Source organism: Rhinatrema bivittatum, chromosome 11, assembly GCF_901001135.1.
Source record: "Rhinatrema bivittatum chromosome 11, aRhiBiv1.1, whole genome shotgun sequence".
Taxonomy (NCBI): Eukaryota; Metazoa; Chordata; class Amphibia; order Gymnophiona; family Rhinatrematidae; genus Rhinatrema; species Rhinatrema bivittatum.
The window spans coordinates 24,938,068-24,962,462 of NC_042625.1; the positions used below are offsets into that span (position 1 = coordinate 24,938,068).

Sequence of the window (24,395 nt, forward strand, 5' to 3'; positions counted from 1 at the left end):
TTAAATGCAAAATTTTTATTTGCTGATTTTAAGAGACTGAAAATAATAAAAATGTGAATATAAAATGTGCAAATGTTTGGACACTTTCAATCCCTACTTTATAACACTTCCTTTGGCAGAAATAACAGCTTTCAAACATTTCTTGTAGCCAGTTAAGAGTCCTTCTATTCTTGTTTTTGGAATTTCCCATTCTTCCTTGCAAAACTCTGTCTCCTCGCATGCACAGCATATTTGAGATCTCCCACAGCTTTTCAATAATATTCAAGTCTGAGGATTGTGAAGGCCATTCCAAAACATTCACCTTTCTTTCCTTAAGAACTTCATGGTTGAGGCATATTTCAGATCACGCGTGTTGTAATATCCAATCTCATTTCAGCTTCAATTTCTTCATTGACTGTGGGACATCATCTTCTAGGATATGTTGATATCTAAATCCATTCTTCCTTCCACCCACACAATATTTCCTGTGTTGCCACACAACCCCAAAACATAATATATGCACACCCAAACTTAATGTCTGGCAAGATTAGAAGTTCATTTTACCTGCCTTGAGAGAGACACACTAATGAATTTTGCTGTATCTTCCAAAATGTCATTTAAAATGTCTTGTATTTCACTTATAAAAAACAGATTCTAAACAGATTCTTTATTAATTACACAAGCATGTGACAAAACAAAGACATCCATATAAAGTGTAGACACAACAGCTCATATAACCAATGAAATGCAAAATACATCTAAATCCTTCTGAATAAAATATAAAAAAAAAAACCCACCACAAAGCTCTACCTGGTGTATGAATATATAAACAAAAGCGATTAAAGGAGACATTACAAATGCTAGAGGGCAGTCTCCTACACACACACTATCCTGTGTGTCATTTTCTTCAAGTCCATTAGTAGTACAAATGGATCTGTATTGATCTACAGTAGCAACCTAAAATGCATTCCAGTGAGATTAAAGAAACCCTGATTTGAAGCTCTTTTCGTATGTTGAAAGCTACACTACTTTACAACTACACATTTCCTACTGCTATCATCTAGTTTAGGCATCATTATGTAAAATATGTTATCTGACCATATTCTAATAGCTCCACACCTGGTATAATACAAACTTATTTAAAACTATTCATTACTCGCCTATCCAAAGGTACTAGGTGAGGTACAAAAATCAGAGTACTACAAAGAAAATTCCTAACTATATATGTTCTTGTATTTTGCCTTCCTTTATAAGATGTTTTATTATGCTCATGCTCCACCTCTCTTTTTCTTCAAGAGAGGTTTTAAGAGTAAACTTTTAACATTTCCAGCATAAGTGCCCAAAATTTGAAGGATCTTCTAGATAGAGCTCCCTTAAAATAGCTAAAAATTAAAGAGAAAAGCTTAAAATAATACCAACCAAACTATCTGAATTGCTATTTACTAACACTTCTATTTTACAGACAAGGATAAAGCCAGCACTACAAATTTGTAATGAGATACTGCATGTATATGGAACAATCTCCATGCAGGTTAGACACACAAAAAAATTAGTCTTGGTAACATAGCAGTTTCAGTAGGTAAAGACTTCCTGGCACTCTTAGTCAGCTCAGCTTTCACACCAGGTAACTCTGCTTATCCCTGACCATGGAGCTCCTTTGCTTGTAACCAAGTTTAAATTCTGTCACTCTTGATTGCTAATGTGTAGAATAAGCTATTGCTGGCATTCACCATCCTCTCAATAAAAGCAGTATTTCCTCCAACTCATAATGGTATCATGTCCTTTACCTTTTATGGAAAACTGCACCTTCATAATAGGATTTTCTAGACTTGATTCTTTTTCTTTTCCTGTAAAATGTTTTTTTGTGCATCATATTAAGCAAGCATATATCAGACCAACATCTAAACAGTTGACACAGAGTCAGAGAAATAAGGAAACCATCACATTAAGCAGATCTGTGATTTTGGGCAGGGTGGGCTTGTTAGGGTTCATTGGAAAGACAAGACATGAGTCACCTCAGTAACCTCATATGCTCAGAAAAAGCAACAGCTTGTGAAAATCAGTGCAGGGAGATGGGACTAGATCAGAAACTTACTCACCTGACTGTGGTCTTGCCAGAGCTACTTTTTCACCCTTTTGTAAAATAGTGTATGCAAATATTCAACCAAGTAGAGTTGGTAAAAATCTGCGTGGACTTGTAGCATAGTATTCTGGTAATTTCTCCACTGTAAATATCTATATATCCACCTCTTCTCCACTGTAAATATCTATAGCTATCGCTATAGCTAATGTTATAATTATTGTTCTAGCTATTAGAATCTCCTATAGCTATTGTTTTCCTCTCCTTTATTTCGCTTCCCCCAGTTCTATCTCCCTTGTTATTTGTAACTGCCTCCTTCTACATCTCTAGGTTATTCGTTTTTTGTACACCCCTGTTTATATGTAAACCGGCATGATGTGATTTCTTCATGAATGCCGGTATATAAAAATCTTAAATAAATAAATAAATAATTTTGCCTCCCAAATAAACATTCACTGCAACCTAGAGTCATCAAGACATAGTTCTCTTAACTCTTTTGAAAGCAGAGATTCAACAACCACACTGTGGGGTGTGCCATTTGGGGGCTTGTCAAATCCTGTAATTGCCTGGACTCAATGTTGCATCCACCTTCTTTCCCATGGAAAGTAGGATATGTAGTGGCTTCAACATCCTCTTACATATGTTCTTGGAGACAGTAGATGGGTACGCTGGGAAAGAAAAGTCTTCATGTGGAGAATGCACTTCTTCTTGCTGTGACAAGGGCTCTGAAGAAGGAACATGAAGAGTAATTCCCTTCAGGGCTATTCTCTAAGAAAAATGCTTGTAGCACTGGAATCACTTGGAATCAAAGTCCTCTATCCATTGAAAAACTAAGTAGCATCAAAATGGTAATGATCCAGAAACTGCCACCACCAATAGTCCCAATCTCATTTCGGCCAGAATGGATGGTTTAGACGCAATATTCAGGGAGCTGAGTTGTTGGCAACACCACAGATACATCAGTGGGTGGGTCGCTTGACTCCCAAGAGACTTGACACTTGAACTGCCACACCAAGTGAAAAGACTTTGCAATTCCACACTGAACAGTACAGATGATAAACAGCGTAGGTTTGTAGCAGACTGTACATGCTGGATGATCCCATCATGGGACAGATATGACAACCCTGGGGAGACTGGCATAAAACAGCTGTCCAAAAGAACATAAAAAAAAAAAATTCTTTTAAAAGGACCAAAAAACCTCATTAGCTGCAACAGATCAGACTAAACAGCAAAAAAGAGAAGGAGCAGCTGCCACATGAGAAATCCCATGCATGAGCAGAAGAGATCTCATCTTTTGCAGAAAGCTCGAGTTTTGTTCTGTGTAGTCATATGTAGTCGGGTTGCACACTCTTGTGCAACCCGAGACCAGTTAAAAATATTCATATAAACGGAAAGCCCTTTTACCAGGAGATCTTGTGAATGGAACCCAGTGTGCTAGATTTCAGAATTGAAGTGGACTTTCAAGAACACAAAAGCATGAACAATTTAATGTTTTTTCAAACACAAACAAAAAAAAATAACCTCCTAGATTCTTCTTCATTACCAGTTTTAGTAAATTAGTCCATAACTTTTCTATTTATTTCTGTTAGCTTACAAACAAAAAAATAATTCTGATACTATTTCTACACAAAAATGTCCCTTTACTGTTTATTGAAAAGTTCTCAAAACTATCAAGTTTATGGTACATACAATGAAATATTTAATAAACATACCTCTTCTTGCATAATTGATGTCCAAATCTTTAAAATGTGCCATAACAAAATCTGAAGACTTGAACAAAATGCTCTCTACTATGTCTTCACGTTTTGGCCCCAGATTGGATTCCGCAGTTTTTCTATGCGCAGCATCAAGCACCAGATCACACTAAAATTCAAAATTAGCATAGGCTTATTGTGTTTTACTTCAATTGGATTACAAATTTCTTGCTCTTTATCAATAAACCTTATTTTATATACAGTCTGTCTGAGGTAAAGTTGATAATCCTTCTGTTGCCTCAACATGCAAAGTCAACAGAAAAAGGCTGTGTCCCAAGCTCAAGTTGATTTAACCATAAATGCAGTTTTGTGGAACTTGTTACACTGGGCTGTTTTACTGATTTCCCCTGTCTTAAACAGACATATTCTGAACTCATATTTTCTTGCAGTATTATTTCAATGGCTGAACTTTCAATGCCAACAATTAGAGAAATTACTTACCTGATAATTTTGTTCTCCTTAGTGTAGACAGATGGACTCAGGACCAATGGGAATAGTGTACTCCTGATAGCAGTTGGAGACGGATCAGATTTCAATCTGACGTCAGCCCTAGTACATATACCCCTGCAGGACGCCATGCTCTTCAGTATTCTCTTCGAAAAGCAATTGTGGCTATATGTGTGACTGAATAACTTGATTAACTTGGTTAACCTGATTAATTTGAACTGGTTGATGTGGTTGTAGCTGGAGACCGCCAGTGCACTCAATCGAGAAACGCTGACACCCGGTAGGTATGGGTGTCTAAATTAGAGGGAAGCATAGCTTCCCTGTGTTTGTCAGCAGCCGTGGGCGGGATGCTGAGTCCATCTGTCTACACTAAGAAAAACAAAATTATCAGGTAAGTAATTTCTCCATTTCCTAGCGTGTAGCAGATGGACTCAGAACCAATGGGATATACAAAAGCTACTCCCGAACCGGGTGTGAGGCTGCCCGTGGCCCACTTAGTACTGCCCTTGCGAATGCCGTGTCCTCCCAAGCCTGAACATCCAGGTGGTAGAACCTAGAGAAGGTGTGAATGGAGGACCATGTCACCGCCCGACAATCTCGGCGGGTGACAGCATCTTGGTTTCCGCCCAGGGCACTGCCTGGGCTCGAGTGGAATAGGCCTTGACTTGTAGAGGTGGAGGCTTGCCTGCCTCTACGTAGGCCGCCTTGATAACTTCTTTGATCCGGTGGGCTATGGCTGCCGTGAGGCCGCTTCCCCTTGTTTCTTCCCGCTGTGAAGGATGAATAGGTGGTCCATCTTTCGTACAGATTCCGACCTTTCCAGGTATCTGACTAGGAGTCTGCTGACGTTAAGATGTCAAAGGCGGCGAAATTCTTCCACGTCCTTATGCTCGTCTGGCGATGGCAGCGAGATGGTTTGGTTTAGATGGAAGTGAGAAACCACTTTTGGAAGGAAGGAGGGGACCATGCATAGCTGTATGGATCCCGGTGTGAACCTGAGGAATGGTTCTCGACAGGACAGTACTTGAAGCTCGGAGATGCGATGGGCCGAACAGACTGCCACTAGAAATGCAGTTTTCAATGTTAGTGGTAGGAGGGACAGAAGAATGTGGGTCTGAAGGAGGCTCCTTCTAGGAAGTCTAGGACTAGATTGAGATTCCATAAGGACCACTTTAGGGGTGGTCTGATCTGTTTGACCCCTTTCAGGAAGCGGGAGACGTCCGGGTGAGAGGCTAGGCTGCTGCCCTCCACCTTGGCTCTGTAGCAGGCCAATGCGGCCACCTGCACCTTGATGGAGTTGAGAGACAACCCCTTCTGTAAGCCGTTCTGCAGGAATTCCAGAATTGTGGGAATTTTGACTGTCCTCGGGAGGATGTCGCTGTCCAGGCTTCGAATATTCTCCATATTCGTATATAGGTTAGAGATGTGGAAAGCTTGCGTGCTCGGAGCAGAGTGTCAATCACCACCCCCGAATATCCGCTCTTCTTCAGGTGTGTCCTCTCAATGGCCAGACCGTAAGAGAGAATAGAGTTGGGTCTTCGTGGAAGATCGGGCCTTGTTGGAGCAGATCCCTGTGTGGAGGTAGAGGGAGAGGGCTCCCTGTCAGTAGTCTTCGCATGTCTGCGTACCACGGCCTTCTTGGCCAGTCCGGGACCACTAGAAGTACCAGTCCCCTGTGGTGTTCTATCTTGTGGATGATCCCGCCCAGTAGCGGCCACGGAGGGAAGGCGTACAGCAGGATTTCCTGTGGCCAGGCCGGGACGAGGGCATCGATCCCTTGGGATTGTGGTTCCTGTCTGCGACTATAGAAGTTGGGAACTTGAGCGTTGGACCGGGTTGCCAGGATGTCCATGGCTGGTGTTCCCCAGCGGTTTACTATCAACTGGAAGGCTGTGGCCGACAGCCTCCATTCCCCTGGGTCTAGACTTTCTTTGCTGAGGTAATCCGCAGTGACGTTGTCTTTTCCCACGATGTGGGCGGCTGACTTTTCTTGTAGGTTTGATTCCGCCCACGCCATTAGGGGATCTATTTCCAGGGACACCTGTTGGCTTCTGGTTCCTCCCTGGCGGTTGACTGTAGGCAACTGTTATGGCGTTGTCTGACATGACTGACCGATTCGCCCCAGGGTCTGTGACTGAAGCATAGGCAGGCTAGTCTGACTGCCGTGCTTCCAGTCGGTTGATGTTCCATCCCGACTCTTCCTTGTCCCATTGCCCCTGGGCGGTCAGTTCCTGGCAGTGGGCTCCCCACCCTCGTAGGCTCGCATTCGTGGCGCGCAGGATCCAGGCCGGCGGGGATAGCCTTACTCCCTTGTTCAGATGGTCTTCTTGTAGCCATCATTGTAGCTGGGTTTGAACTTCCTCCGGAAGCTGGAGGCGAACGGAGTAGTTCTGGGACATCAGATTCCATCGTGACAGTAGGGAACACTGTAGGGGTCACATATGAGCTCTTGCCCATGGAACCACTTCCAGTGTGGATGTCATGAGACCGAGGACTTTGAGGTAGTCCCACACCTTGGGGCGAAGACTGCTTAACAGGTTTCGCAATTGGTTCATCAGTTTTGTTCTCCTTGTAGGAGTCAGAATGACCCTGTCTTGTCTGGTGTCGAACCGGACTTCCAGGTATTCAAGAGATTGGGAGGGCTGCAGACAGCTCTTGTTTGTGTTGACCACCCACCCGAGGTTCTCCAGTAGAGTTTTGACTCTGATGGTCGCCTGATGACTTTCCTCTGGGGGATTTTGCCCTGATCAGCCAATCGTCAAGATATGGGTGTACGAGGGATTCCTTCTTTCTTCAGTGTCACCGCCACTACAACCATGATTTTGGTGAACATTCGGGGTGCTGTGGCTAGCCCGAAGGGTAGTGCCCGGAACTGGTAGTGGTGGTCCAGGATCGTGAAGTGTAAAAATGCTGATGCTCGTGATGGACCGGGATGTGCAGGTAGGCTTCTGACAGATCCAGGGATGTGAGAAGTTCTCCCGGCTGTATCGCCCTTATGACCGAGCGTAGGGTTTCCATGCGGAAGCGAGGTACCCTCAGGTGGCGGTTGATGGACTTGAGGTCCAGGTTGGGCCAGAATGTACCCTCTTTCTTGGGAATGATAAAATAGATGGAATAGTGCCCAGTATTTTGTTGATGCATGGGCACTGGTGTTATGGCCTTTAAGTCTAGCAATTTGGTCAGTGTGGTTTCCACTGCCATCCTCTTGGAAGGGTCGTGGCATGGTGATTTCACAAATTTGTCCGGAGGAATGTTGTGGAAGTCCAGATAATATCCCTCTCGAATGATGGTTAGGACCCACTTGTCCGAAGTTATCTCGACCCATCTTTGGTAGAATAGGGCAAGTCTGCCCCCTATGGCTTCTTCCTGTGGATGGGTCAGCTGATCTTCATTGCGGGATGCGGCCTGGGCTTGGACCCGCGCCGGCTCCCCTTTTGCTGTGTTTGTTCCAAAAGGACTGGCCCCTGCATGCGGGGTGAGATGCTTGATATGTACTTTTGTACAGTTTGAAGAACTGTGATCCCCTGCCCTTAGATAATCGGGAGGGGAGGGGAGGGGCGCTGGCTTCTCTTGTTCTTGTCCTCCGGTAGCCGCAGTACTGGGGATTCGCCCCATTTGTCGGCTAACTTCTCCAGTTCGCTTCCGAACAGGAGGGTTCCCTTAAAAGGCATTCTCGTGAGTCTAGTCTTAGATGTCGCGTCTGCTGACCAGCTTCGGAGCCAGAGTTGCCTTCTGGCTGCCACAATGGACGAAACGCCTCTGGCTGCGGTGCACCAGGTCGGAGGTCGCAACCATGAGGAATGATACTGCTGGTTTTAGTGCTTCAACGGGTGTGATGGCGTTCCTGGTCTTTGATAAGCAGGCGCATGTCACCACGGCACAGCAAACCACGATCTGTAGTGACATAGCTGATACGTCAAATGACTGTTTGAGGATGGATTCCACACATCTGTCCTGGGCATTCTTGAGTGCCGCTTCTCCCTCAACTGGGATGGTAGTGCGCTTTGAGGCCACGCAGACCATGGCATCCCACTTTGGGGAATGCCAGGAGATCTTTGGCAGCGGGGTCCAGGGGGTATAGGGCTGCCAGGGTCCGTCCCCCCCTTGAATGTGGCCTCCGGAGCCTCCCAGTCCAGTCCAGGTCAATCAGCTGTTGAATGGCTTACAGCAAAGGGAAATGGCGGGAGGCCTGACGGAGTCCCTCGAGGAGGGGTTCGTCTTCGGTTCCCCTGTGGCATTCGTGCCTGGGATAGCGAGCTCTTTCAAGCTGTGAAGTTACGAGGTCTGATAGTTCGTCTTTGGCAAAGAAGGTTCCGTTCCTGGAGGGATTTCCCCTTCCTCCAGGGAGTCTTGATCCTCATCCGAGGTGTCCATGTCCCCAATGTTGGGGCTTTGAGGCGGGAGGGGCACTTCTCTGGGTTTAGAGGGTCCCGGGATGTTAGGATCCTCTGGGGGAGGCCGTGATTGGGTCATCGGAGGTGCCGGTTGCATGTGGACAAAGGTATGTAGGCCTTTGAAGAATTCTACCCAGGAGAAAGATGCTGGGTCTAAATTGAGAGATGCCTCGTCCCCGGGGAGCCCCGTTTGAGAGGCTCCTGCTGGGGGTAGCCAGAACCGGTGTACTGTCGGTGGATCCAGATCCCAATACCGGCTGGAGAGGACCTTTAGCATGGTTCACCCAGAGCCTCCTCGCACTGTAAACACAGGGCTGTGGCCTCTTCATACTGTGCAGCTCTAATGTGGCATGCTGGACAGAGGCCCTGAGCCTTGAGCTTCTTGCCCGGTGGTGCCATGGTTTGTGCACGTAGGCTTGCAGAAACTCCGGTTTGTGCGTTCAAGCGTACACTGGGAGGCTGAGTTATGCGCTCCAGGTGCGCTGAAGTTGTGCGTGTAGGTCGTATGTGCGCTCAATAGGATGCGCACGTCGCTGTGCGCACGGGGTTTACTTATGCGCCCGGCACAGTTGAGTGCACGGCACTTATGCGCGCGCCGCTGTGCGCACAAGTGATTTTGTGCACACAGCGTGCCTCTGCTCGCACGGATCGAATCGGCGGACAGGGTGGCAATCAAGGGAAAATGGCGACGGCAACCACGCAAGCAATATGGTGACCACCTCGGAGGGTCTCCATGTGGGAAGATCCTCGTATCGGACCGGGGTCTAGCCCGGATAGGGCTGATCAACCCGATAGCACTGACGCCGGCTGGCGATCTGTGCGGCTATTCGAGCCTCGGAGACCGGAGACTTTTAAGAAGTTTTCTACCTTACCTTGTCTCGGCGTTTCCCGGTCTCCGGTTGCAGGGGGAGAGGGAAAAGTACCTTCACCGCCTCGCTCAAAGTTGCACCCACTGCCTCTCAGCCGCACCCGTTGCCGGGGGCTAAGTCCACACCGGGAACCGGCTGCCGGACCGAGGCCTACCTCTGAGGGATCGCAGAAATCACCTCAGGAATTCTCAACTGGGGGAGGGACCCGTAGGTGTCACCGCAGGAGCGGGGCTCGTCTGTAGAGGTAAGATTTCTTCTTTGTTTTAGATTTCTTTAGTTAGAATACTCTAATGCTGTGCAAGCATGGATAGAGTCCCGAACTGCTATGGAGACTGAGAAATACTGAAGAGCAGGGCTTCCTGCAGGGGTATATGTACTAGGGCTGACGTCAGATTGAAATCTGACGTCGTCTCCAACTGCTATCAGGAGCACACTATACCTATTGGTTCTGAGTCCATCTGCTACACGCTGGGAAACACCTCTTTATGCATCAAAACATAACCCCTTAACTCCCAAGTTATGCAGCCTCACAGCATTAGTGACAGACCCTAGCACTCCTGACATTTTTACTGACATCAAATTATTTTTGAAAACTTTTTTTTATATCAGTAGAATTATTTACAGTTGGCAACTCTAAGGATTAGAAAAATGTAACAAAGGCTTCAGGGGTAGTCAAAGATCACTCGTCACATTTTTTCTTCCTTCCACTGCATGTTTTCCCTTCCTTACATCCATCTCTTTCTATCCCCCTGCTTCCCCACTGCTGCACCAAAGTAGAGTTATGGCCTACAATTCAATGCATAAGGAGGTTATGGCCTACAATTCAATGCATAAGGAGGTTATGGCCTACAATTCAATGCATAAGGAGGTAGGGGCCCACCCCACCATAACTCAACTCAGACAGTAAAAGGGGTTGTGACTCATAGCTTCCACTTTTGAAACTGTCAGTAGGACTTGCTGGTGTGAGAATTGTTTTTAAGTGGTAACCTTAAGTTAAAAATCTTGTATTGGCAGAGCCAGAGGTGTTGGATAAAAAGATCTTTCACTGCTCTGGGGGAAATGTGAGGCTGAGAGATTCTGGGTAGGTATGAATAGCTACAGTGGAAAGATAGAAAGCAACAGACCTGATCATTGGAAAGGGAAGAAGGTATTCAGGTTATCAGAGGATATGCAGCTCTTCCTCTCCCATATCATCTACTAGCAGGCAGAATCATGTATCACAAGTACTGATATACAAATTTAATACTGCATTGCAAAACTGGATGGTCTCATTTTTGGCAGTTCTGGAAAATATCTGCCCTGCTGATCTTCCTTAAAATGTTACTTTTCACTAACAAGCAGATACGTGGATTTTTAGAGCCTTGCAAACAGTGAGGACCGAAAAATAGGAATATACTGTATCTGGCCTGAATAAAAAGTCAATGAAGTACTAGGAAGATTTTTTTTTATTATTATTAAAGTCTAGCAACAAACACCTTACAATGAGCTGAAACCTGCTTTCTGAAAGGCTTTTGAATCTGCATTCAAACTGTGTACACATGCTGTGTCTCTTTCCTTAAGTCTCCTACATAGCAATCAGCTCCACTGACAATGGAGGCATTCTGGAATACTGATCAGGACACATAATACTGAATGTATTACTGAGTGCACTACATATATTTAATATACCACCTTTTTTCCCTTGAACACAGGAAAAAAAAAACAGTTATAGAAGTTTGTCAGATGAATGAGATTAGTTGGTGTCACTATGAAAAAGGACAAAGAAAATGTGAATAAACACAAAATGAAGAACCCTAAAACTGGTGTCAAGTTATGCAATCACAGCCTACTGAATAAATATAATAATTGAAGCCTGAGAATATATCAAAATGAAAAAGGAAACCTAAAATATACAACATATAGGTAGAATTACCACAGTGAATCAGACTTATATAAAGTGAGCGCAACCTATGCCTGTAAATGGTTTAGTAATGCCACTGAAGACAGAAATCACCCTTTTCACTCTCAAAAACAAAAAGGAAAGCTAAGAAAGTAGCTGCCTACCAGCCAGCATCCCATGAGAGTTCTACATTGCTTTAATAGTCTGATGAGGAGGTACCTATATGGAATCTTACATCCACTATCAGAACCTAGAAAAGGGTAAAATGTGCAAGATGAATTTTATTCTGAGGAATTAAACTATGCTTTTAGATTCAGATGTGGCAAACATTTTCCCCATAGACAAAAAAATAGTGAAGTCCCTTTAGAGAGCAGGCTACGTATTATGTGAAGGAATATGCTCCACAAAGCACTCCTACAAAAAGCATGTTTCTCCATCTAGAACATGGGACCTTCAAATTCTGAAATAGTAACATCCGCCACCATCTAGCAATGCACAAAAAGAACCCATGAAGCAAGTCAGCACAGCATGAATAAAAAAATAGCAGCCAGGAAACAAATACATGAAGAGAAGGCATCTTCTCATCTTTGTACATCCTGATACACACCTGCAGTAGACCATCACCATTCATCCGGGAGTACTTAACTTCCATGAAAATTCACTGATCAAGTACAAACTCGGGGGGGAGGGGGGGAGAAGAGAGAGAGGGCAAGAGGAGGCTGAAGAATAAGCCTAGCAACTACCTGTGGAAAAAGACCTCAATTCGATAAGGGCAAGGTCATTTTCAGTAAGCCTCAAAATTGAAAAGCACTAAGAAAAGCATGCACAACTATGCTTTTCACTTCCTTCTTAAAAGGGATAGCTGTGTTAGTCTGGTGTAGCAAAAATGACAAGAGTTAAATGGTATCTTAGACTAACCAATTTATTAAAATATGAGCTTCCGAGGTCATCTGACGAAGTGGACTGTTCTGAAAAGCTCATGCTTTAAATAAATTGGTTAGTCTATAAAGGAGCCACTCGACTCCTGACATTTTTACTTCCTTCGTAGTTTTCATCTCCACAGTTCCTAAAGCTCAACGTCAAGATGCATTTTCAAGATAAATTAAAAGACAGAAAAATGAACTGGTGGAATAAGAATATGTATTCAATTACCGGTAGCTGTTCCTAAACAAATAATGCATTTAGATGGGCCCTAGCAGGTACTGAATGCATAATCTTTCATCCCAGAAGAAAAGTTTGCTTACCGTAAACTGTGTTTTCCGTAGATAGCAGATGAATTAGCCATGCTGTCTGGGACATCCTCCGTGTCTCTAGGTGGCAGAGCTCTCAAAGATCACTGAACTTTGTCAGTGATGTGTACTTGCTTGTATCTTCCCCGTTTCCCCTGAGTCTCCTCAGTCCATATCAAAGCGAGACGAGATGCAATGCTGGAACTGTCCGAGAAGGCGGGAGGGTCAGCATGGCTAATTCATCTGCTATCTACAGAAAACACCGTTTACAGTAAGCAAACTTGCTCTTTTCCCGTAGATAAGCAGTATGAATTAGCCATGCTGTCTGGGAGTCCCCAGCTAAGTACTGAGCGCAACTTAACATATCATGTTCAAGCGAGGTAGGGCGCTCAAGTCAATAGACAAAGGCGGACAGTTCTTATGTGCTCAACTTGAGAATTGTCCTTCCCATGCGTGCGTCATCAGCAGTCTGCCAGTCTAAACAGTAGTGGGATGTGAACGTATATAGCAAGGACCATGTGGTTGCTTTGCAAATGTCCAGAAGAGGTACCTTGTGGAGATGAGCTATTGAAGCAGCCATAGCCCATACCTGATGCGCCTTAGGGGTGGCTGATAGGGTCTCCGATTGCTTCTGATAACAGAATTGAATGCAGTTTGAGATTCAGGACGAGAGAGTTCTTTTGGTTACAGGAGTCCTGGGGCATTCGGGTTAAATGAGACGAAGAGCTGGGAGGCTCTGTGGACAGAAATGAGTGCAACGGTTATAATAAGCGAGTACTCATTTATAGTCCAGCGTGTAGAGTCTACTCTCGCCGTCGTTGCCATGAGGCTTTGGGTAAAAGGTCGGTAGAGCGATGGATTGGTTGAGGTGGAAAACTTAAACCACCTTTGGTAAGAAGGTGGGATGCGTACGCAGTGTGACTTTGTCATGGTAAAACTCCAGGTAGGGTGGGTAGTGTACCATGGCTTGGAGCTCGCTGATGCACTGTAAGAACATAAGAAATTGCCATGCGGGGTCAGACCAAGGGTCCAGAGGTCAAAACCAGGCCACAAGAACATGGCAATTACCCAAACACTAAGAAGATCCCATGCTACTGATGCAATTAATAGCAGTGGCTATTCCCTAAGTAAACTTGATTAATAGCCGTTAATGGACTTCTCCTCTAAGAACTTATCCAAACTTTTTTTGAACCCAGCTACACTAACCACATCCTCTGGCAACAAATTCCAGAGCTTTATTGTGTATTGAATGAAAAATAATTTTCTCCGATTAGTCTTAAATGTGTTACTTGCTAACATCATGGAATGCCCCCTAGTCCTTCTATTATTCTAAAGTGTAAATAACCGATTCACATCTACTCATTCAAGACCTCTCATGATCTTAAAGACCTCTACCATATCTCCCCTCAGCCGTCTCTTCTCCAAGCTGAACAGCCCTAACCTCTTCAGCCTTTCCTCATAGGGGAGCTATTCCATCCCCTTTATCATTTTGGTTGCTCTTTGAGATGCGGCAACCAGAATTGTACACAGTATTCAAGGTGCGGTCTCACCACGGAGCGATATAGAGGCATTATGACATTTTCCATTTTATTAACCATTCCCTTCCTAATAATTCCTAACATTCTGTTTGCTTTTTTGACTGCTGCAGCACACTGAGCCGACGATTTTAAAGTATTATCCATTATGATGCCTAGATCTTTTTCCTGGGTGGTAGCTCCTAATATGGAACCTAACATCGTGTAACTACAGCAAGGATTATTTTTCCCTATATGCAACACCTTGCACTTGTCCACACAATTTCATCTGCCATTTGGATGTCATTAATGGAGAAATTACTTACCTGATAATTTCGTTCTCCTTAGTGTAGACAGATGGACTCAGGACCATTGGGTATAGTGTACTCCTGTTAGCAGTTGGAGACGGATCAGATTTCAATCTGACGTCAGCCCCTAGTACATATACCCCTGCAGGAAGTGCAGCTCCTCAGTATTCTTCCTTGCAAAGCATTGTGGATATATGTGTGACTGACTGATTAACTTAATATGATTAACTTAGATAACTTTTGTTAGAACGTTAAAAACTTGATTAACTTGAACTGGTTGGTTGACTATAGCTGGAGACCGCCAGTGTGCCCAACCGGAAAGCGTTGACACCCGGCAGGGTGGATGCCCTAGGGAAATGAAAGCATGGCTTACCCCTTGATTGTTGAAGGACCATGTGTAGTGGCAGCCGAGGATGGGCTGCTGAGTCCATCTGTCTACACTAAGGAAAACGAAATTATCAGGTAAGTAATTTCTCCATTTCCTAGCGTGTAGCAGATGGACTCAGGACCAATGGGATGTATAAAAGCTACTCCCGAACTGGGTGGGAGGCTGCCCGTGGCCCATTAAGGATTGCTCTTGCAAATGCTGTGTCCTCCCAAGCCTGAACATCCAGATGGTAGAATCTGGAGAAGGTATGGATGGAGGGAGGACCACGTTGCCGCCCTGCAGATCTCGGCAGGTGATAGCATTCTAGTTTCTGCCCAGGAAACCGCCTGGGCTCTGGCGGAATGGGCCTTGACCTGTAGAGGTGGTGGTTTTCCCGCTTCTACGTAGGCCGCCTTGATGACTTCCTTGATCCAGCGGGCAATGGTTGCCCGCGAGGCCGCTTCCCCTTGCCTCTTCCCGCTGTGAAGGACAAAAAGGTGGTCCCTCTTTCGTACTGGTTCCGACATTTCCAGATATCTGGATAGGAGTCTGCCGATGTCGAGATGGCGCAGACTACGGGCTTCTTCCGACTTCAAGCCATCCATCGTTGGTAGTGAGATGGTTTGGTTAAGGTGGAAGTGTGAAACCACTTTGGGGAGGAAGGAGGGAACCGTGCGTAGCTGAATGGTCCCCGGGGTGAGTCTGAGGAATGGCTCACGGCAGGACAGGGCCTGTAGCTCTGAGATGCGGCGGGTCGAGCACACGGCCAGCAAGAACACAGTCTTCAAGGTTAACAGACGGAGGGACAGGCCTCGGAGGGGTCTGAAGGCGGATCCTGCTAGGAATTCCAAGACGAGGTTGAGGTTCCACAGGGGCACTGGCCACTTTAGTGGTGGGCGAATGTGTTTGACTCCTTTCAGGAAGCGTGATACATCTGGGTGCGAGGCTAAGCTGTCGTCCTCGCTCCTGGAGCCGTAGCATGACAATGCGGCCACCTGTACCTTGATGGAGTTGAGGGACAGACCCTTCTGTAGTCCGTTCTGTAGGAATTCCAGGATCACGGGAACTTTGGAGAAACATGGTTTGACATTGTGGTCTTCGCACCAGGCCTCAAAGACTCTCCAGATCCTTATGTATTTAGAGATGTGGAGAACTTGCGTGCTCGGAGGAGAGTATCTATTACTGCCCCCGAGTATCCCCTCTTCCTCAGGCGAGCCCTCTCAATGGCCAGACCGTAAGAGAGAATTGAGCTGGGTCCTCGTGGAGGATGGGACCTTGTTGTAGCAGGTCTCTGTGTGGAGGCAGGGGTAGTGGATTCCCTGCCAGTAGTCTTCTCATGTCTGAGTACCAGGGTCTTCTTGGCCAGTCCGGGGCCACCAGAAGAACTAGTCCTCTGTGCCGTTGAATCTTGTGAATGATTGCGCCCAGCAAGGGCCATGGCAGAAAGGTGTATAGCAGGGTCCCCGGTGGCCAGGCCTGGACCAGGGCGTCGATCCCCTGGGACTGCGGATCCCACCTGCGGCTGAAGTATCTGGGTACTTGAGCGTTCGATCTGTTTGCTAGAAGATCCATGTCTGGAGTCCCCCACCGATTCACTATCATCTTGAAGGCTGTGGGTGACAACTTCCATTCTCCTGGGTTTAGACTTTCCCTGCTGAGGAAGTCTGCTGTGGTGTTGTCCTTCCCGGAGATGTCCTGAAGATTTGCTTCCGCCCAAGCCATCAGAGGGTCTATTTCTAAGGATACCTGTCGGCTTCTGGTTCCGCCCTGCCGGTTGATGTAGGCCACCGTCGTGGTGTTGTCCGACATCACTCTGACCGCTTTGTCTCAAAGTCTGTGGGCGAACTGCAGGCAGGCTAATCTGACCGCCCGTGCTTCTAGGCGGTTGATGTTCCACCCCGCCTCTTCTTCGTTCCACCGCCCTTGGGCGGTTAACTCTTCGCAGTGTGCTGCCCACCCGTGTAGGCTGGCATCTGTGGTGAGCAGGGTCCAGGTTGGGGAGGATAGTCTTGATCCCCGGCTCAAGTGGCTGGTCTGTAGCCACCACCTTAGCTGGGTCCGGACTCTGCCTGGTAGTGGTAGACGTACAGAGTAGTTCTGGGATCGTGGGCTCCACCGTGATAGGAGTGAGTGTTGCAGGGGCCTCATGTGGGCCCGCGTCAATGGCACCACTTCCAGTGTGGATGCCATTAGTCCGAGGACTTGCAGGTAATCCCATGCTGTGGGACTAGGGGCGCTCAGCAAGGTCTGGAGCCGGTCCCACAGCTTTGATCTCCTTGTGGAGGTCAGGCTGACCTTGTCTTCCTTGGTGTCGAATCGGACTCCTAGGTATTCCAGCGACTGCGAGGGCTGTAGGGAGCTCTTGTTTGTTTGTGTTGACCACCCATCCCAGGCTTTCCAGTAGAGCTATAACTCTGCTGGTTGCTTGGTGGCTTTCCTCTGGTGATTTTGCTCTGATCAGCCAATCGTCCAGGTAAGGATGAACGAGGATTCCTTCCTTCCTGATTGTTGCCGCCGCCACTACTATTACCTTGGTGAACGTCCGGGGCGCAGTGGCTAACCCAAAGGGTAGTGCCCGGAACTGGTAGTGACGATTCAGGACCTTGAAGCGTAGGTAGCGCTGGTGTTCCTGATGAATTGGGATGTGTAAGTAGGCCTCCGACAGGTCCAGGGATGTGAGGAACTCTCCTGGCTGTATTGCGCGTATGACCGATCGTAGGGTTTTCCATGCGGAAGCGTGGGATCCTTAGGTGTCGATTGACCGACTTGAGGTCCAGGATGGGCCTGAATGTACCCTCTTTCTTGGGTAGGATAAAGTAAATGGAGTAATGTCCAGTATTTGTTTCCCGAGTAGGTACCGGTGTTATGACCTTGGGGTCCAGATGTCTGGTCAGTGTAGCTTCCACTGCCACCCTCTTGCGGGGGTCGTGGCAGGGAGATTCCACGAACTTGTCCGGAGGGGTTCGAAGGAAGTCCAGGTAGTACCCTTCTCGGATGATGGCTAGGACCCACTTGTCCGAAGTTATCTCGACCCATCTGCGGTAGAATAGGGTTAGCCTGCCCCCTATGGCTTCTTCCCCTTGGATGGGTCGGCTGAATCTCATTGTGGGGTGCGGCTAGGGCCTGGACCCGAGCTGGTACCCCTCTTGTTGTGTTTGTTCCGAAAGGACTGGTTCCCGCCCGTAGGGCGGGGTGCTTGATAGTTATTCTTGTAAGGGTTGAAGCGCTGTGAGCTTCTGCCTCTGGTGGCCCTGGGAAAGGGACGCTGGTTTCTCTTTGTCTTGTCTTCCGGCAGACGAGGTAATGGGGCGTCGCCCCATTTGTTAGCCAGTTTCTTTAGTTCGCTGCCAAACAGGAGGGATCCTTTGAAGGGCATTCTCGTGAGGTGTGTCTTGGAGGAGGCGTCGGCCGACCAATTTCGAAGCCAGAGTTGTCTCCTGGCTGCCACTGTGGATGACACTCCTCTGGCTGCTGTGCGCACTAGATCGGAAGCCGCGTCAGTGAGGAATGATAGTGCTGATTCCATGTCTTCTCCCAGGGTGTTGTTCCTGGCTTGGGATAAACAGGAACGTGTCACCACGGTGCAGCAGGTCGCAATTTGCAGGGACATGGCTGCCACCTCAAATGCTTGTTTTAGTATGGCTTCCAGGCGCCGGTCGTGTGCATCCTTGAGCGCCACTCCTCCTTCCACTGGGATGGTAGTGCACTTAGCGACCACGCAAACTATGGCGTCCACCCTAGGGCACGCCAGCAGCTACTTGGTTGCTGGGTCCAGGGGGTACATGGCTGATAAGGCTCGACCCCCTTTGAATGAGGACTCCGGCGCATTCCACTCCAGGTCAATTAGCTGTTGTGCCGCCTGTAAGAGAGGAAAATGGCGAGACGTCTGTCGAAGGCCCTCCAGCAGGGGGTTCATTCTAGGTTCCCCCGAGGTGCCTTGGCCCGGGATAGCGAGTTCCGATAGGCATTGGGATACCAGGTCCAGAGGCTCGTCCTTTGAGAAGAAGCGTCTCATGGTTCGATGTGGCTCTGTCCCCGAGGGAAGTTCTCCCTCCTCAGGGGGGCTCGACTTCTTCCTCGGAGAAATCCGTGTCCCCGTAGGTGGGGCTTCTGGGTGGTGGGAGCCTGTGCCTAGGCCTCGAGGGTCCTGGGGCATGAGGGTCTTCCGGTGTCGTATATGGTTCAGTCTGCATCTTGACAAAGGCGTGAATCCCCTTAAATAACTCTACCCAGGAGATCGATGCTGGGTCTAAGTTGAGGGGCGCCGGATCCCTGGGGGTCCCCGTCTGTGGGATTGACTCACTGGGGCCTGCTAGGTCCGGAGTGCTCCCTGAGAAGCTAGCACTGGGCCCTGGGTGGGACTGGCCCTGACCTGGATCTCCCAGGGCCTCCTCACAGTGTGCGCATAGGGCGTCTGCTTCCTTGCTCTGTGCGGCTCTGATGTGGCATGCTGGGCAGAGGCCTTGAGCTTTTATTCCTATTTCTGGAGGTGCCATTTCTGTGGATGCGTAAGCTCTTATCTGCTCCATTGCATCTGATATGTGCGCGCAGGTGTGCACCTAGCCGTAGATGTGCGCCTTGTACTGTGCGCGTAACTTATGCGCGCAAGGTTTTATGTGTGCCTAAGAATATGCGCACAAATAATTTTGTGCGCTTAGCTTAATTTGTGCGCTCGGATCAGACGGCGGGCGGCGCGGCGAACAAGGCCAAGATGGCGACGGCGAGCGTGCGGGCAATATGGCGACCTCCTTGGAGGGTCTCCACGTGGGCAGACCCTGGAACAGCCGGGGCCTGGCCCTGCTAGGGCAGATCAACCTGGTGGCACAGAATCCGATCGCCGATCTGTGCTCCTCCTCGATCTTCAGAGACCGGATTAAGTAGAAGATTTACACCTTCCCTTGTCTTCGGCGCTTCCCGGTTTTGCTCCGGGCGGTCTCCGGCTGCGGGGGGAGAGGGCAAATACCTTCATCGCTGCGCTCGAGGGGGTGCACCCGCTGCCTCTCAGCCGCGCCCGAGATTAGGGGCTAAGTCCTCGCCGCGATTTGGCCGACGGACCGAGGCTCACCTCAGAGGGACCACAGAAATCACCTCAGGAAACTCAACAGGGGGAGGGACCTGAGGGTATCACCGCAGGAGTGCGGGGCTTGCCTTCAGTAGGTTTCTTCTTTAAATTTCGGTTTTGTTCTTCAAATGTTTGGTCTAACGCTCTGAGAGCGTGCAGATAGTCCCTAACTGCTATGGAAACAGAAAATACTGAGGAGCTGCACTTCCTGCAGGGGTATATGTACTAGGGGCTGACATCAGATTGAAATCTGATCCGTCTCCAACTGCTAACAGGAGTACACTATACCCATTGGTCCCGAGTCCATCTGCTACACGCTAGGAAATCTGTCATTAAAGCTGTGGTAAAAGCAATCTGATGTTATTTAGAATAGTTGTGGGTGGATCCTTGGACCAGTGGCAGGTGACCACGCCCTCGGGGAAAATCCCAAGAGGGACCACCGGTCAGGCTTAGTGTAGAAGACAAACACACACTAGTTCTTTTATTAGACAATATAGTAAACCACCAGAGGAGGTAGTAGTGAGCTGGAAGCACCCGGCTGGGCTGTAGTCCCTCAGGTACTGGAACAGCGATCCCCAGATGGCTGAGCTGTAGAGAAACTAAGAAAGTGAGTAGGCAGTAATTGCAGAGTTCCGGAACAAGTCCTTGATGGTAACACTCACACAATAGTCTCTTAAGGCAGCCCAGGAGTTGGTATGCATTAGGCCAGTGATGGCTAACCTATGACACGCATGTCAGAGGTGACACGCCGAGCCGTTTTTGCTGACACGCCTAGCGTTTCGGGACTATCGATTTTTTTTTTTTATTGGCTGTGCCGAGCCTTTTTTTTTTTTTTTTCGGCTGCGCCAACCCTTTAAAATTAGTTTTTTAGTTTTTTTAGTATCCCTCCAGCCCCCCCCCCCACCCCCGGGCGCAGGGAGGCGCAGCGACAGGCAGGGCCGTGGTGAGGCTCACTGCACCACAGCCCAAAGAAAAAGATCGTGTTGAACGCGCTGATGCTCCTCCTCCTTCCTGCCTGTGCGGCCCCGGAAGTAAACGTTGCCGGAGCCGCGTGGGCAGGAAGGAGGAGAAGCATCAGTGCGTGCAGAAAAGGAGCATCGCTTGCACTTACGGGCCGCCGCGAATCTCAAATCGCAGCGGCCCGAGAAGAGGAAGAAGCCCGGTAGCAGGGCCGCTGCAGAGCCCATCCTGCGCGACCCGCGAAGAGGAGGCCCAGAGGTGAGAGAGAGGCTGAGGGTCTGTGTGTGTGCGCGCGTGTATGACATGAGTTGAGAGATTGTGTGTGAGAGTGAGGACCTGAATGTTTGCAGAGACTGCATGTGCTTGAGCAAGACAGCATGTGGGAGTGAGAGAGAGCCTGTGTGTGTGAGAGTTAGACAGCATGTGCCAGTGAGAGCCTGTGTGTGTGTGAGAGAGAGCATGTGACAGTGAGAGCCTGTGCTTGAGCAAGACAGCATGTGGGAGTGAGAGAGAGCCTGTGTGTGTGAGAGTTAGACAGCATGTGCCAGTGAGAGCGTGTGTGTGTGTGTGTGTGTGTGTGTGTGTGTGTGTGTGTGTGAGAGAGAGAACCTGACTGTGTGTTTGAGGGAAGAAGATGGAGAGAAAAGAAACAGAAAAAAAGACAATATAAAAGGAATTGGCAAAAAAAAAAAAATAAGAAAGGGAAAGTGGAAAAAATAAGAAAGGGAAGGTGGGAAAAAAAAAGCCTGTGACCAATCAATTAGAAAACTAAGATCAGACAGCAAAGGTTAAAAAATATATATATTTTTTTAGTGATTGGCACATGTAATCTTTGGGAATGTGCAAGAATAGTAACATCCCCAATAGTCATGTGGCAGCAGTGACAGTGGCAGCAGAGGAATGAGAGAGGCTCCGAGGTTGCTGGCAAAAGAGAGGGGGGTCTGCCTTTAGTGTGTGCATGTGAATGAATGGGACTCTGCCTGGGGGTGTATGTGTGTGAATGCATAGGTGCCTGCCTGGGGGTCTGTGTGTGTGAGAATGAATTGGTGCCTGCCTGGGGGTCTGTGTGTGTGAGAATGAATTGGTGCCTGCCTGGAGGATGGAGCGGGAGTGGTGTGAAAATGAATGGGAGCCTGCCTGGGTGTGTGTGTTTGTGTGTATGTGAGGGAGCCAGTGAGTGTGAGAGCATGAGTGTGTATGAGAAAATCCAGGGGAGTAAGAGTTTGTGTGGGAGGGGGGGGGTGGAGGGGGAGAGAGTGTTTTAATTGAAGATTTAGCTGATGAAATTCAGCAACAAAAAAGTCACTAAGCAGGAAAGGTAAAGAATTATTTGTTTTTGCTTTATTAATAAATACAGTACATATATTAAAATTATAACTTGTTATTAATTAGAGCTACAAATATCACAATTATGGATTTTTCTAGAAGTGACACACCACCCGAGTTATGCTCGGCTTTTTTATGAATTTTGACACATTGAGCTCAAAAGGTTGGCCATCACTGCATTAGGCCCTCGAGGAGAGAGTACCTGGTTCCAGGGAAAGCTCTGAGAGATAGATGGAAACTCAATGATGTTGTAAGCAGCGATGACTTCTTAATTGAAGTAGGTAGTATTCAGGAGCAAGTCCAGGACATGGGCCCTCGAGGAGCGAGTTCCTGTTCCGGGCTGCGACCTGAAAAGAGAAAGAGAGCGAGGCCCCCGAGGAGCAGGTACTTCTAGTAAAGTCCGAGGAGGCAGAGTAGCTAGGGTTGCAGAGAGCAAATCCCATCCGCAGCGACCAGGAGGAAGCTAGGTAAATCAATGCCTTGCTAACTCGTCTTGTTAGCGAAAACTGAGACCTTAAATATCTGGAGCTGGTGACGTCATCTCAGGGGGTGCCCCTGAGGTTCGCGCCAACGTACCTCAGTCGGGCCGCGCGCACCCTTAGGCATCTGGTCAACATGGCGGCTTGCAGCATCGAGCCGATCCGGGAACACCGGAGGAGGACGGCATGAAGACACCGCAGCAGCTAGCCTTCCATCAACCCTGAAGGGAGTCGCCAACGAGGTAAGGTGGGCGGAGCGGAGATGTCGGGCAGCGACAGACACAACATTGGATGCCCAATCTTCCAGTCTTGCAAGGTCCTCCTGAATGTATCCCGCTTGTGATTTAACTACTCTGAATAATTTTGTATCATCCGCAAATTTGATAACCTCACTCATCTTTTCCAGATCTCATTTTTTTTTTTTTTTTTTTGAAAAGCACCGGTCCAAGTACAGATCCTTGAGGCATTCCACTTTTTACCCTTTTCCACTGAGAAAATTGACCATTTAATCCTACTCTGTTTCCTGTCTTTTAACCAGTTTATAATTCACGAAAGGACATCGCCTCCTATCCCATGACTTTTTAGTTTTCGTAGATGCCTCTCATGAGGGACTTTGTCAAACGCCATCTGAAAATCCAAATACACTACATCTACCAGTTCACCTTTATCCACATGTTTATTAACCCCTTCAAAAAAATGAAGCAGATTTGTTAGGCATGACTTCCCTTGGGTAAAATCCATGTTGACTGTGTTCCATTAAACCATGTCTTTCTATATGCTCTACGATTTTAATCTTGAGGATAGTTTCCACTATTTTTCCCAGCACTGAAGTCAGGCTCACTGGTCTATAGTTACCCGGATCACCTCTGGAGCCTTTTTTAAATATTGGGGTTACATTGGCCACCCTCCAGTCTTCAAGTACAATGGATGATTTTAATGATAAGTTACAAATTTTAACTAATAGATCAGAAATTTCATTTTTGAGTTCCTTCAGTACCCTAGGATGCATACCATCCGGTCCAGGTGATATGCTACTCTTTAGTTTGTCAATTTGGCCTACTACATCTTCCAGGTTCACAGTGATTTCGTTCAGTTTGTCTGACTCATCGCCCCTGAAAACCATCTCTGGAACTGGTATCTCCCCAACATCCTCATTAGTAAACACGGAAGCAAAGAATTCATTTAGTCTTTCTGCAATGGCCTTATCTCCCCTAAGAGCCCCTTTAACCCCTCGGTCATCTAATGGGCCAACCGACTCCTTCACAGGTTTCTTGCTTCAGATATATTTTAAAAAGTTTTTATTATGAGTTTTTGCCTCTATGGCCAACTTCATTTCAAATTCTCTCTTCGCCTGTCTTATCAATGTTTTACACTTATCTTGACCTTGCGGAGGTGAGGGCGACTAAAAAGAGTACCTTCCAGGAGAGGAACCTGGGATGACACGTGTCCATTGGTTCGAAGGGTGGTAGCATTAATTGCTCTAGCACTACGTTTATATCCCATGGAACTGGAGGTTTTCTGACTGGTGGTCAGAGACATAGAACTCCCTTCATGAATCTGGAGACAAGTGGGTGAAAAGAGATTGGCGCCTCATTGAGGGGAGAGTGGTATGCTGCTATGGCACGAAGGTGAACTCGAACCGAAGATGTGTCCAGCCCCTTCCAGTTGAGCAGATGGAGGTAATCCAGGAGATGCTCTGGCTGGCAAGAGAGTGGGTCTGTGCTACTGTCTGAGCACCAGGAAGCATA

General features: G+C 47.6%; 1 protein-coding gene across 9 annotated transcripts in view; it reads right to left on the reverse strand.

The window, feature by feature from the left end:
* The window catches only part of ATXN2 (ataxin 2), a 472,151-nt gene that overhangs the window by 402,812 nt on the left and 44,944 nt on the right, over nt 1-24,395 (reverse strand). For all 9 annotated transcript variants that reach the window (XM_029571731.1, XM_029571728.1, XM_029571730.1 and 6 more), the window contains one exon: nt 3,772-3,922. In XM_029571731.1, the coding sequence (XP_029427591.1) occupies nt 3,772-3,922 (151 nt within the window). The remainder of the gene's footprint in view (nt 1-3,771; nt 3,923-24,395) is intronic.